Genomic DNA, 13,763 nt, shown 5'->3' with positions numbered 1-13,763 from the left:
TAGGTAATGAGTCAGGATGTGTCAGGGAGTCTGCCTTAGCTTCCACTAGATATTGCTGGTGTCCATTAGAGGGTCCATTAAATGCTGTGTGGTGATTAATCCAGTGCCTGAAATCCAAGAACAATTCTTGATACTTCCCAGTTCTTGTGGTGTAAGGTGAATAGGATGTTAAGGTCAGCAGCACATCTGAAGCCATGAGATTTATGGAGCTCTGAGGGACCCACACATCATCACTTGGACTCAAGCTTGGTATCTCTGCTAGACCTTGAGCTAAAAATATCCACAAGGATGACTATATTGTGTAACAACCTTGTTGGATTCCAGCCTGGAATTGGCTCTTCATCCATGTGATCCAGGGATTGCAAGCTCCGGTAGGAAATGGTCCAAGAAATTCCAACATATTACTCCCATTTCAGACCATTGTACCTATTTAAACATCCTCCTTTAATCTATTTTCCAACATGTTAACATAAACAAAAAATAGAGGAGTGTTTTTAATACCCAGCAGAGTCCCACAGATCAATGTGTAGAGAACCAGGGCAATGGGAAGGTTTGACAGGCCCAACATCTTGCATTATTAGTTTGCAGCTGTATTAAGACCATAAGATATAGGAGCAGAGTTGGGTTATTAGGCCCATCGAGTTTGTTCCACTATTCAATCATGGCTGTTTATGTTTCAACCCCATTCTCCCGCCTTCTCCCTGTAACCCTTAACCCCCTTACCAGTCGAGAACCTATCAATTTCTGCCTTATATACACCCAATGACTTGGCCTCCACAGCCGTCTGTGGCAACGAATTCCACAGATTCACCACCCTCTGGATGAAGAAATTTCTCCTCATCTCAGTTCTAAAGGAACGTCCCTTTTTTCTGAGGCAGTGCCCTGGGATCCTGGACTCTCCCACTGATGGAAACATCCTCTCCACATCCACTCTATCCAGGCCTTTCAGTATCCAGTAGGTTTCAATGGGATCTCCCCTCATCCTTCTGAACTCCACTGAGTACAAGCCCAGAGACAACAAATGCTCCTCATAGGTCAAGTCGTTCATTCCCGCTCTGGACTCTCTCCAGCACCAGCACATCCTTCCTTAGATATTCAAAATTGCACATAATATTCCAAAGTCTTATAAAGTCTCAGCAGTACATCCTTGCTTTTATATTCTGTGTTTTTATTACTTGTAATGTCCTGTCATCAGCACACCTTTGGAATATTCGAGCGAATGCACATCACCAGTCTAATGCAAATTCTTTACCGTTAAGAGATCTGCTCGACCTTTGCGAAGGAAATCCTGGTCGAAGGTGGCAACGCAGTGGATGCTGGAGTTGCAGCGATGTTCTGTTTGGGCGTGGTTCATCCACACAGCTCTGGAATAGGTAGGTGATGTTAAAGCTGGGGTTGACAGTGGCTGCTCTGCACCACGGGACGGCACAGCAGTGTAGCGGTTAGCATCACACTACTACAGTGCCAGTGACCCGGGTTCGGTTCCCGCTGTTGTCCACAAGGAGTTTGTACGTTCTCCCTGTGTCTGCGTGGGTTTCCTCCGGGTGCTCCGGTTTCCTCCCACATTCCAAAGACGTACGGGTTAGGAAGTTGTGGGCGTGCTATGTTGGCGCCGGAAGCGTGGCGACACTTGCGGGCTGCCCCCAGAACACTCTATGGAAAGATGCATTTCACTGCGTGTTTCGATTTACATGTGACTAATAAATAAATATCTTAATATCTCTGCGACTTGCATTCAAACTCATCTGTGTCAGGGAAAGAGCAAGGGGTGAATACATGAGGGGCTGACTGTCAGGAGTTTGACTAAGGAGTAATTAAGAAGCTCAGAGCTTCAACATATCTGATCAGTGACTGTGTAGCAGACAGGAACATTACTTATCAAAGGTGACATTAAAGACCATTAAACTTGGCCTTGACACATCAAGTTAACAAGGTAAAATTGGCCAGTGCTCACATCCTTGATTATGGATCAGATGGCTCTGCTGGAAGTCCATGGGAATCTATATTCTTGTGCGTTTGATGTGTGTGGATGAGGATTGCATACATGTGTATTCTGAGGCTGCTCCAAGTCACTGTCAACTTGCTTACTGGTAAATTGGTTTAGTATTCTCACATGTACTAAGGTATAGTGAAAAACTTTCTTTTGCATGCCGTCCATGTAGATCATTTCATCACATCGGTGCATTGAGGTAGTACAAGGGGAAACAATAACAGAATGGAGAATAAAGTGTTACAGTTACAGAGAAAGTGCAGTGCAGGCAGACAATAAGGTGCAAGGTCATAGTGAGGTAGATTGTAAGGTCAAGAGTCCATCTTATCGTACAAGTTCAATGGTTTTATAACAGCGGGATAGAAGCTGTCCTTGAGCCTGGTGGTACGTGCTTTCAGGCTTTTGTATCTTCTGCACAATGGGAGGGGGGAGAAGAGAGAATGTTCGAGGTGGGTGGGGTCTTTGATTATGTTGGCTGCTTTACTGAGGCAGCGAGAAGTGTATGGAAGGGAGGCTGGTTTCCGTGATGCGCTGGGCTGTGTCCACAACTCTCTGCAGTTTGTTGTGGTCACAGGCAGAGCAGCTGCCACACCAAGCTGTGATGCAGCCAGATAGGATGCTCTCTATGGTAAGGTCCTCTGCCTGCTGACCTCTGCTTCACAAACGCTGCCCCCAGCAATCAGGTTCACAATGAGACCCCAGAAAACTTGGACTGCTTCCCTTATCTCAGGAGTCGGCTCTGAGCAGAGCTGAATGATGAGACTCACCATCGCTGTCACTTCACCAGCGCAACACTCTGGCAGACTGAGGAAACGAGTGTTCGGAGATCAAGGCCTCATACCCAGCACAGAGCTCACGGTCTACCACGCAGTAACGATTTCTGCCCACCTGGACATGCTTAACACATGGACTATTAGCCAGGACCCTCACACGGAGGGTGGTGGGTATATGGAACGAGCTGCCAGAGGAAGTGGTAGAGGCAGGTACAATTACAGTGTTTAAAAGACATTTGGACAGGTACATGGGTAGGCAAGGTTTAGAGGGATGTGGGCCAAATACAGGTTGTTCCATATACCCACCACCCTCTGCATGAAGAATTTGCCCCTGAGGTCCCTTTTAAATCTTTCCCCTCGCACCCTGAACTTATGCTCGCTAGTTTTTGATTCCTTTTCCCTGGGAAAAAGACTGTATGCATTCACCCTATCTATGCCGCTCATGATTTTATACAGCTCTATAAGGTCGCACCTCAGTATCCTACGCTCCAAGGAATAAAGTCCTCGCCTGCCCAACCTCTCCCTATAATTTAGGCCCTCGAGTGCTGGCAACGTTCTCGTAAATCTTCTCTGCACTCTTTCCAGCTTAATGTCGTCTTTTCTATAACAGGGCAACCAAAACTGTATGCGCAATATGCCAGGTGTGTCGTCACTAAGCCTGTAGTGTCATTTAAAGAGTAATGAAAAAAATAGAAGAAAATGATTACACGAATTGAATAAAGGTGGAGAAAGAGTTTCCAGGTACTGAGGGTTCATCTCCAGGATATCAGGGCAAAATCGAAGGGTATTGGAAATTTTTAAAAAAATTTTCTTTAGTAATTCAGTAATTTTAAAAATATGGACGATGAGTGAGGGTTGCTCAAGGTCACATGATGAAATGTCCAGGAATAGGTGTACTGGAATTGGTTTATTATTGTCACATGTACCGAGGTGCAGTGAAAGACTTTGTTTTGCATGCTGTCCATGCAGATCGTGTCATTGAGAAAACAATAACAGAATGCAGAATAAAGTGTTACAGTTACAGAGAAAATGTAGTGCAGGCAAACAACAAGGTGCAAGGCCGTGACATGGTAGATTGTGTGGTCAAGAGTCCATCTCATCATACTAGGGGACCATTCAATGGTCTTATAGAGTGCGATAGAAGCTGTCCTTGAGACTGGTGGTACGTGCTTTCAGGCTTTTGTATCTTCTGCCTGATGGGAGGGGGGAGCAGAGAAAATGTCCAGGGTGTGAGGAGTCTTTGATTATGTTGGCTGCTTTACTGAGGCAGCGAGAATGCTTGGTTTGGGGCAGACATTTGGTCAGACATCCCTGTGATGCCATTAACCTGCTGTCTATGCTGGATCTGTGTTCAGTAGATCTTGTTATTCAGGAGCCTGGGAGTTCAAGTCTCATTGGCATATAAACTAGACTGAAAGTTCACTCGGAGAGTGCTGCCTCACTGAAGGATAAGACATTAAATCAAAGCCACATCTTGCCATTTCAGACGGATGCTATAGCTGACATGTCACTATTTGAAGAAGAGCAAGGAATTATCTTGGTGTCCTAGTCAATATTTAATGCAGACCTTCAGAGAGAGTAGGGGAAAGAGACTTATTTATGGAGAACTATTATTAGCATCAACACATGCACTTTACAGAATGAATACTTTGAGAGAAGTGTCAGTTGTCTTGGCTCATCTGAAATCTGTTTTACCAGGGTTACCAGCTGCATTTAATTGAATGATTAGTTAACCTAATTTTTCTGGTGCTGATACTAGCAGCTGTGAGTCTGACAGTCAAAGAAACAGCAAATCATCATAATTTAGTGCACTGAGAAAAAATGTGCTTGAAGATATGTTAGATTCTTCGAATAAAACCATCACCACTGCTATACTGTTTGCACTAGGAAGTTCCAAGCAATGCTCATGTCCAAGGAGAGATTTAATAGGTTTATAAAATTATGCAGGGCATAGATAGAGTAGACAGCCAGCATACTTTTCCCAGGATTGAAATGTCTAGTACTAGGGGGCATGTGTTTAAGGTGAGAGGGGGAAAGAGGAGGAAATGTGCGGGGCAAGTTTTTTTACACAGAGAGTAGTGGGTGCCTGGAATGCACAGCCAGGGGTGGGGGTGGAGGCTGACAGCATAGGAATGTTTAAGAGACTCTTAGATAGGTACATGAATATGCAGAGAAGGGAGGGATATGGGCAATGTGTGGGGAAGAGGGATTAGATTAATTAGGAGTCATTGGTTTAATTAGTTCAGCACAACATCGTGGGCTGAAGGGCCTGTCCTGTGCTGTACTTCTATGTTCCAACAAGAGAGTCTAACCTCTCCCCTTGGCACTCAGTGGTGAGTTATCTGCAGCAGGATACCAGCCTCTGACCTGCTCTTGTAACCACTCCATTTATGTGGATGATCCAGTTGAGTTTCTGGACAAATGATGAAACCCAGCTGTTTATTGCTGATGCAGGGTTTTGACCCTTGTCTGGTTAGTAATGGTGATCACAACCCCAACTGGGTCACTAATCAAAGTTGAGTTTATTGTCATATGCAGGCATAGGGCAGACACGGTAGTGTAGCGGTTAGTGTAATGCTTTTACAGTGCCAGGGACCGAGATTCAATTCCGGCCGCTGTCTGTAAGGAGTTTGTACGTTCTCCCTGTGTCTGCGTGGGTTTCCTCTGGGTGCTGTGGTTTCCTCCCACATTCCAAAGACGTACGGGTTAGGAAGTTGTGGGCATGCTATGTTGGCGCCGGAAGCGTGGCGACACTTGCGGGCTGCCCCCAGAACACTCTACGCAAAAGATGTATTTCACTGTGTGTTTCTATGTACATATGACTAATAAAGAAATCTTATCTAAAAAACAAACTGCTGGAGGAAATTCAGTGTTCATACCATTGGATTGTAGACTACCCAGGCGGAATATGAGGTGTTGTTCTTCTAGTTTGCACTGGGCCTTACCCTGGCAGTGGAGAAGGCCGATGATGGACAGGTCAGTGTGGGAATGGGCAGGGGAGGTGAAATGGCATACAACTGGGAGCTCAGGATGGTCATTGCAGACAGAGTGCAGGTGCTCTGCAAATCGGTCACCTCGTCTGCTCTTGGTGTCGATAATGTACAGGAGGCCACATCGGGAGCACCAAATGCAGCAGACAAGGTTGGAGGAAGTGCATGTGAATCCTTTCCTCACCTGGATGGGCTGTTTAGGTCCCTGGGTGGTGGTGGGTGAGAAAATGTAGGAGATTTACTTAATTAACTGATAACCACACCACCCAGCTACTTCCCTTCAACCATTCGGTTCTTGAACCAACCAGCACAACCCTAATCACTGCAGTTTAGCAACACTATGACCACTTTGATCATTTGTACTAAATGGACTCTTTTTTTGTTCTAATTGTGTTTTTTTGTAAAAATGTGTGTATAACTTATGTTTATGTTTTTCTTGTGAATGCTGCTTATCTGATGCTATGTGCCTGTGATGCTGCTGCAAGTAATTTTTTCGTTGCACCTGTGCGTACATGTACTTGACATCAGCCAGAATTGAACCCGGGTCGCTGGCGCTACACTACGGTGCCTGCCCCCACTACTGCTCCAAATTCCAGCATCTGCAGTTTCTTGTGTTTGTAAGGCAATCTGCTGTCCTCATTAGTATGTAACACCAGCCCCACAGCCGAGTGGCCTGTTCGGCTGTTTGTTCAAGGATGGAATTTTCTATTCTGTTGTCAATGAGGTAAAGCAAAGAATTGCAGTGTGGCCCCATGGTAACATTCAAATTCACCGCCTATACATTCAAAACTGTTATCGATAGAATTTTATCAGGTGAGAATGCCAAGGGATATGTAACAGAGTAGGTAGATGGTATTAGGGTGGAGACCAGCCCAGATCTGGTTGTAACAGGGTTGGGGGCTGAATAGCTTCTTCCAGTCCGATGTTTGCAACATATCACACTGCAGATGAGCTGAGACAACTGATGCTTCTCTCGAGGTATTCATTCTGTGGAGTCCATGTGTTGATGCTAATAAGAAGCAACGTGCATCTTTCCAAGAATCTCATTCCTTTGTTCAGTTCGTGTTGATTTAAAAGCAACACCAAACAACAAAGAAAGTCTTTGCCTTTCACAACCACAGAATGTCCTAAGATGTTCTGCAAAATTACAGTACGGCTTTGAGTCACTGAATAGATTCAGGGCAGAAACTGACATACATTTGAACCACAAAGGAGTGAGGGGGTGGGGGTGAGGAGGAGGAGAGAGAGAGAGAGAGAGAGAGAAGGATACTTGATACTAGATGTTGGTACATATATGGAATGAACTTCCAGAGGAAATAGTTGAGGCAGGTACATTAACAACATTTAAGAGTCACTTGGCCAGGTACATGGATAGGAAAGGTTTCGAGGGATATAGGCCAAACATGGGCAAATGGGACTAGCTTAGATTGGAATCTTGGTTGGCATGGACAAGTTGGGCTGAAGGGCCTGTTTCTGTGCTATGTGACTCTGTGACTAAGATTGGATCAACGATGATCTTATTGAATGGTGAAGTAGGCTCAAGGGAACTGCTCCTGTTCCTGTTTCTTGTCTTGATATTCTTAAAATGTGAAATCTCCAGGGGAAACGGGCAGCCAATTCTAGTGCAGGAGGCTCCCATGAAAAAAATAACAGGATAAATGATGAGGTGGTCTGAACATAGTTGCCAGATTAAATGGTGGTTATTTAAAACTGAGGTGTACAGGAACTTCTTCCCTCAGAGGGTGATGAATCTCTGGAATCGTGAAACCCTTAGTCTCGACATGAAACGTCGACTGTCCATTTCCTTCCACAGGTACTGCCTGACATACTGAGTTCCTCCAGCACTTTGTGTGTGTTGCTTCAGATTTCTGCATCTGCAGTCTCTTCTGTGTCTGGAACTCTCTACCCTGGAGGATTAGGGAGGCTGATTCATTGGGGGTGTGATAGATACCATTTTGAAAGGTCAGGGAATTGAAAGCTCTGGGGAACTGGCACAGAAGATGTGTTGAGGCCTGGGATAGATCGGCCATGACCATATTGAGGGGCAAGCTTGAGGGACCAGTTGGCCTACTACTCCTATTTTCTTGGTACTGGTATTGGTACTGGTTTTTTATTGTCACTTGTACTGAGGTACAGTGAAAACCTTGTCTTGCATACCGATCATACAGGTCAATTCATTACACAGTGCAGTTACATTGAGTTAGTACAGAGTGCATTGATGTAGTACAGGTAAAAACAGTAACAGTACAGAGTAAAGTGTCACAGCTACAGAGAAAGTGCAGTGCAATAAGGTGCAAGGTCACAACAAGGTAGATCGTGAAGTCAGAGTCCATCTCATTGTATAAGGGAACCGTTCAATAGTCTTATCACAGTGGGGTAGAAGCTGTCCTTAAGTCTGGTGGTACGTGCCCTCAGGCTCCTGTATCTTCTACCCGATGGAAGAGGAGAGAAGAGAGAATGACCCGGGTGGGTGGGGTCTTTGATTATGCTGGCTGCTTCACCAAGACAACGAGAGGTAAAGACAGAGTCCGCGGAGGGGAGGCTGGTGTCCGAGATGCGCTGGGCTGTGTCCACATTATGTTCTTATTGAGGAATAAATATTAGCCAGGGCACAAGGTAAGTCATCTGCAATTCAGTGTGGAGAGCCAGGGGATTTTTACCCCCACCCAAGGGTAGACATTACCACGGTTTAGTGACACATGCCTCAGTACTGAGAGGCAGACTGGATTTTGTGCATGTCTCCCTATAGCGGGATAGGATGCTGAACATTCTGACCCAAAGGAGAGAGTGTAGTGGTATGATAGCTTTTCTTCCACGTGTGGCAATGTTGTGACATCAAAGATCCCCACCATCCAGGCCATGCCATCTTCTCGCAGCTACCATCGGGCAGGAGGTACAGAAGCCTGAAGTCCCACATCACCAGGTTCAAGAACAACAGCCATTCGGTTCTTGAACCAATCCTGACATCCCTAATCACTACAGTTTAACAACACTATGACCACTGTTACCACTTTGCACTAAAATGGACTTAGTTTTCTTTTTGTTCTAATTGTGTTTTCTTGTAAAAATTGTGTATAATTTATGTTTAATTTCTGTTTTACTTGTGAATTCTGCTTATATGATGCTGTGTGCCTGTGATGCTGCTGTAAGTAAGTGAAATATTACAGCTGTGCACACATGGACTTGTGCACATGGCAATAAACTCGACTTGGAATTGGAATTGGTTTATCATTGTCACAGGTACCGAGGTACAGTGAAAAATTGTCTTGCATACTGTTCACACACATCAGTTCAATACAGATCAATACACACGGTGCATTGAGGTAGGACAAGGGAAAACAATAACAGAATGCAGAATAAAGTGTCACAGTTACAGAGAAAGTGCAGTGCAGGCAGACAGTAAGGTGCAAGGTCATAATGAGGTCCAGTTGTGAGGTCAAGAGTCCATCTTATCGTACCAGGGAACGGTTCAATAGTCTTATAACAGTGGGATAGAAGCTGTCCTTGAGCCTGGTGGTACGTGCTTCCAGCCTTTTGTATCTTCTGCCTGATGGCAGGTGGGAGAAGAGAGAATGTCCAGGGTGGGTGGGATCTTTGATTATATTGGCTGCTTTACCAAGGCAGCGGGAAGTGTAGACAGAGTCCATGGAGGGGAGGCTGGTTTGCGCGATGTGCTGAGCTGTGTCCACAACTCCCTGCAGTTCCTTGCGGTCCCGGGCAGAGCAGTTGCCGTACCAAGTGCGATGCATCCGGATGGGATACTTTATACGGTGCATCGATAAAAATTGGTGAGTGTTGACGGGGACGTGCCAAATTTCTTTAGACTTTGACACCTTGTATTTTTAACACAGGTGGAGTCCTCTCTGCTGTCTTCTACAATGGGAGCTCGGGAACAACCAAGGCTCTAAACGCCCTTCCAACGGAGTCCCTGAACCCAAGCATTGGTGCCCCGATGATGTTGCAGGGGCTCCGGTTGATCCACCAGAAGTACGGCAAACTGGGCTGGGCCAAACTCCTGCGCCGGCCGGTGAAGCTGGCAAGGGAAGGCTTCCCTATTGACGAGCTGCTGGCAGGAGCCATGAGAGAGGTGGCAGTCCTGGGCACTGACCTGTGCCCGCCCCTCTGCGAGCGGGGGCAAGCACCGAAAGGAGTGGGGGCCCTTGCAATCAACAGGAAACTGGCTGATGTTCTGGAGGAGCTGGTGCAGGAGATGGAGGGAGCCTGGTTCCCGGAACCTCTGGCCCGGCATGTGGCCCGCGACCTGAGGCAGGACCCACAGGCATTGGCGGTGACCCTCAAGCGACAGGAGGCCGACCTGGCCGAGCCTTTGGCAGCTGAGTTCGATGGCTTTGCGCTGACCGTCCCGCCGCCACCTGCCGCAGGGGATGTCCTGATACAACTCACGACACGTCTCAGCCAGCTCAGCCTCTCCTGGGCCAATGTCTCCAATGCCGCCAACGCATCCAGCACCTACCAGGCTATCCTGAACGTAGCCCAGCAAGTCTACCAGAGCCTCCTGGGTCTCCCAAGGCTTGTTCCCGGGAATCCTCGGAATCCGGGAAAGGGCAAACATTCACCGAAGGCGGCTCCCAGTGGCAGTCACGTCACAGTGGTGGACACCTCCGGCAATATTTTGGCAATGCTCGGATCCCTCAACAGCACCTTTGGGTCCAGGACCTTGTCCCCCTCCACTGGAATCTTCCTGAGCGATTTTATCGGGAGCAGGGCCTCTGGTGTTCTTTACTGGGCTTGCCCGGGGCTGCTGAGCGCCAAAGCAGGAGATGACCTCATGGTCATCCTGAGTGCTGGGGGAGCCACTGCCCCCTTCGCTTCTGCTCAGGCAATCGTGAACATGGTTTATCTCGAGAAGTCGGCCAAGGAAGCTGTGGCTGGTCCCCGCTTCTACCTGAGTGTGGGAGAGCAGGGAGCCCTGCGCAAATGCGTCTCAGGGCTGCGGAGCGATTCGCAGATATTCGCCCGGCTATCCCAGGTGGATCCGGATCTGGAGCTGGTCAATGGGACCGCCGCTCCTGTGACCGTCACGGTGGTCGAGTCCCACCTGGGCCACAAAAGAGCTTTCGGACAACCGCAGACTCGTGCCTTTGCCGATGGTTATTGATACTGCAGAACAGTAGGCTGTTCCTCCACGTCGCCCACCACCAACCAGCTGCCATCCTCCTCCCTGCGACCGCAGAGGCTTCTTCAACGATCTGGGGAGGTTTTGCCTCATTTGCTCTACTTGAAGTATGTTCCCTGATACCAACTGAGCCGTAACTGCCTTCTCTGTGGCAAGTCGTGGGTTCATGTTCTTTCCTCCAGAGACATCCAGGCTGATGCTCCAGTGCAGTAGGGACAGGGTGCTGCACTGCCAGAGGTGTCACCTTTCAAGAAAAAGGCAATAAATTGTGACACCCGCCTGCTTGTTCTACTGTGTGTAAAACATCTGTGGTGTTCAACTGAAGGTAGGGCAGTTTTCCAGGTATCTGCCCAACATTTATCATAATGCCAGCACTGATACAGACATAGAGTCATAGAGCAATACAGCACGGATACAGGCCCTTCGGCCCATCTAGTCCATGCCAACCACAGTGCCCACCCAGCTAGTCCCAATTCCCTGCGTTTGGCCCATATCCCTCTAAGCCCCTCCCCTCCATGTACCTGTCCAAGTGCTTCTTAACTGATACCATTGTACCTGCCTCACCCACTTCCTCTGGCAGCTCGTTCCATATACTCACCACCCTCTGCATGAAAAAATTGCCCTTCTTTCCTCTCTCACCCTAAACCTATGCCCCCTAGTTTTGGTCTCCCCTACCCTGGGGAAAAGACTGTTACCGTCCACCTTATCTATGCCCCTCATAATTTTAAGCATTTCTATAAGGTTGCCCCTCATTCTCCTAAGTTCTAAGGAATTCCAAGGAATGAAGACATAACCTACCCAACCTCTCCCTGTAACTCAGACCCTTTTTTCTGCACTCTTTCCAATTTAACTTATACCAGGGTGACCATAACTGTACGCAGTACTTCAATAGCAGCCTCACCAAAGACTTGTACAATTGCAACATAACTTCCCAATTCCTATTCTCAATGCCGTGACTGATGAAGGTCAGCATGCTAAACACCTTTCTCACCACCCTGTCTACCTGTGATGCCGTTTTCAATGAACTATGCACTCCTATGATGTATATAGGTGGTACATCACCTATGATATATCTGGTTGTTATCCCATTTTGTTCAGCAGATTATTTGTGTACTGATTACCTACCACATTCCAATGGCAACAAAAGCACTGAGGTGACTTTAAAATGCCTTGGGATACCCCAAGGTTGTGAAAGGTCCTGTATAAACCTAAGGTGGTCCTTTAATTTATGCATCATTCATGCTTTGTAGATGGGCCTCGGTTAAAACCCTACCATCACAGGCAATTACATCAATAATCCCTGCTGACTCTTGATGTTGGAATCCAGAGCAACAAGCCATCTGCTGGAGGAACTCAGCGGGTCGAGCAGCATCTGTGGGGGGGAAAGGAATTGTCGAATTTTGGGTCGAAACCCTGCTTCAGAGTCATAATTTTGTGGTTAGTTTGTGGTAATCCTGAACTTCCCTTTCAACCTCTGTGTCCTCAGCGTCAACAAATCTATCCATCTGGATTCTTGAACATGCTGCCTGGTTGAGCCTCCATTGGGCATTCCAGAGAGGAGGACTCCAAAATCCACAACGCGCTGAAGGCATTCTCATCACTTCTAGCTCTGGTAGCCTCTTGTGTTCCTGCTTATCTCCCTCCAGCAGTTTTCTCCAACCTTCACCCTCCCCTTCCCTCACCTCACTCCATCTGCCTCTCATTTATTTTCACTTTGTCTACCTCCATCTATCGTCTATCTGCCACTGCCTCCCAACTCCGCTCCCACCCCTCCTCTACCTGGCACTACCTGCCTGTCATCTTACACCCCTCCTCAGTCCACCAGTCACCTCCTATCTCACCGCTCCCCCTCTCCTCTTTATACCAGCCATCTCCCCTCTCCTCTCAGTCCTGATGCAGGGTTTCGACCTAAAATGTCAACATTTCCTTCCCCCTCCCTCAGATGCTGCTCGACCCGCTGAGTTCCTCGAGCAGATTGTTTATTGCTCAATAATCCCTGCTGACTCATTTAATAAGGGAAAACACAAATGTTGAAAATACAAAATAATATTAGAAAATGCTAATTAAGAGCAGTGCAATTCCATCATTAATTCCATCTGTAGGACATTAACTTGTGCTTATATAACGATAACTATCCTCTTGTCTCTGAATATGTTTGTATTTCCGCAGTGGGTTTCAGAGATTTGACATTAAAGTGGGAGTCCCACCTTGTGCCAATGTATCTTTCTGACTCCAGCCGGGAAGATCAGATTACATGGGCTCAGCTCGCCTTTTAAATGTGTTCTTCGTCTATTTTCCCTGGAGGCGATGGAGAGGGGAATTGAATTGCATCGATCAGGACTGCTTTCAAATGAATCTTCTCTGGAGGATTGCAGGGCTGGGTTTGCATTAAAATTCAAACAGAAGAATTTTGATCCAAGTTTTGGTAACCACTCCTGCCTTTCCCCCCTTTTTTCCCCCTTATCCCACAGCCCCCATCACCCCTTCTGTTACCCCTCCCCTGCCCTCTCGATCTGCCCATCACCCACACATTCCTCCCACTGGTTCCCCTCCCCACCTCCCTCCCTTTATTTCATGGTCCACCGTCCTCTCCCATCAGATTCCATCTTCTTCAACCCTTTGTCGCTTCCGCCCATCACCTCCCAGCCTCTGACGTCATTCCCACCCTCCCCCTCCCTCACCTGCCTATCACCCCCCCCCCTCACCTGGATCTACCTATCACCTGCCAGCTCTTGCTTCACCCCTTCCCCCCACCTTTTTATACTGGCCATCTCCCCTCTTTCCAGTCCAGATGAAGGATCACGACCCGAAACGTCGACGGTCCATCTCCCCCCACAGATGTGCCTGACCCGCTGAGTTCCTCCAGCATTTTG

At 47.4% G+C, this 13,763-nt stretch overlaps 1 protein-coding gene across 2 annotated transcripts in view; it reads left to right on the top strand.

Moving 5' to 3' along the window:
- si:ch73-337l15.2 (glutathione hydrolase 6) overlaps positions 1–13,347 on the top strand; it is a 66,878-nt gene extending 53,531 nt beyond the window's left edge. For both annotated transcript variants that reach the window (XM_052020580.1, XM_052020579.1), the window contains exons 3-4: positions 1,260–1,373; positions 9,605–13,347. In XM_052020580.1, the coding sequence (XP_051876540.1) occupies positions 1,260–1,373; positions 9,605–10,872 (1,382 nt within the window). In that variant the 3' untranslated portion in view covers positions 10,873–13,347. The remainder of the gene's footprint in view (positions 1–1,259; positions 1,374–9,604) is intronic.
- The last annotated feature ends 416 nt before the right edge of the window (positions 13,348–13,763 follow it).

This window comes from Pristis pectinata, chromosome 7 (assembly GCF_009764475.1).
Source record: "Pristis pectinata isolate sPriPec2 chromosome 7, sPriPec2.1.pri, whole genome shotgun sequence".
NCBI lineage: Eukaryota > Metazoa > Chordata > Chondrichthyes > Rhinopristiformes > Pristidae > Pristis > Pristis pectinata.
Note: the sequence above shows the minus strand (reverse complement) of the source record. Positions and strands in the feature narration are given on the sequence as shown.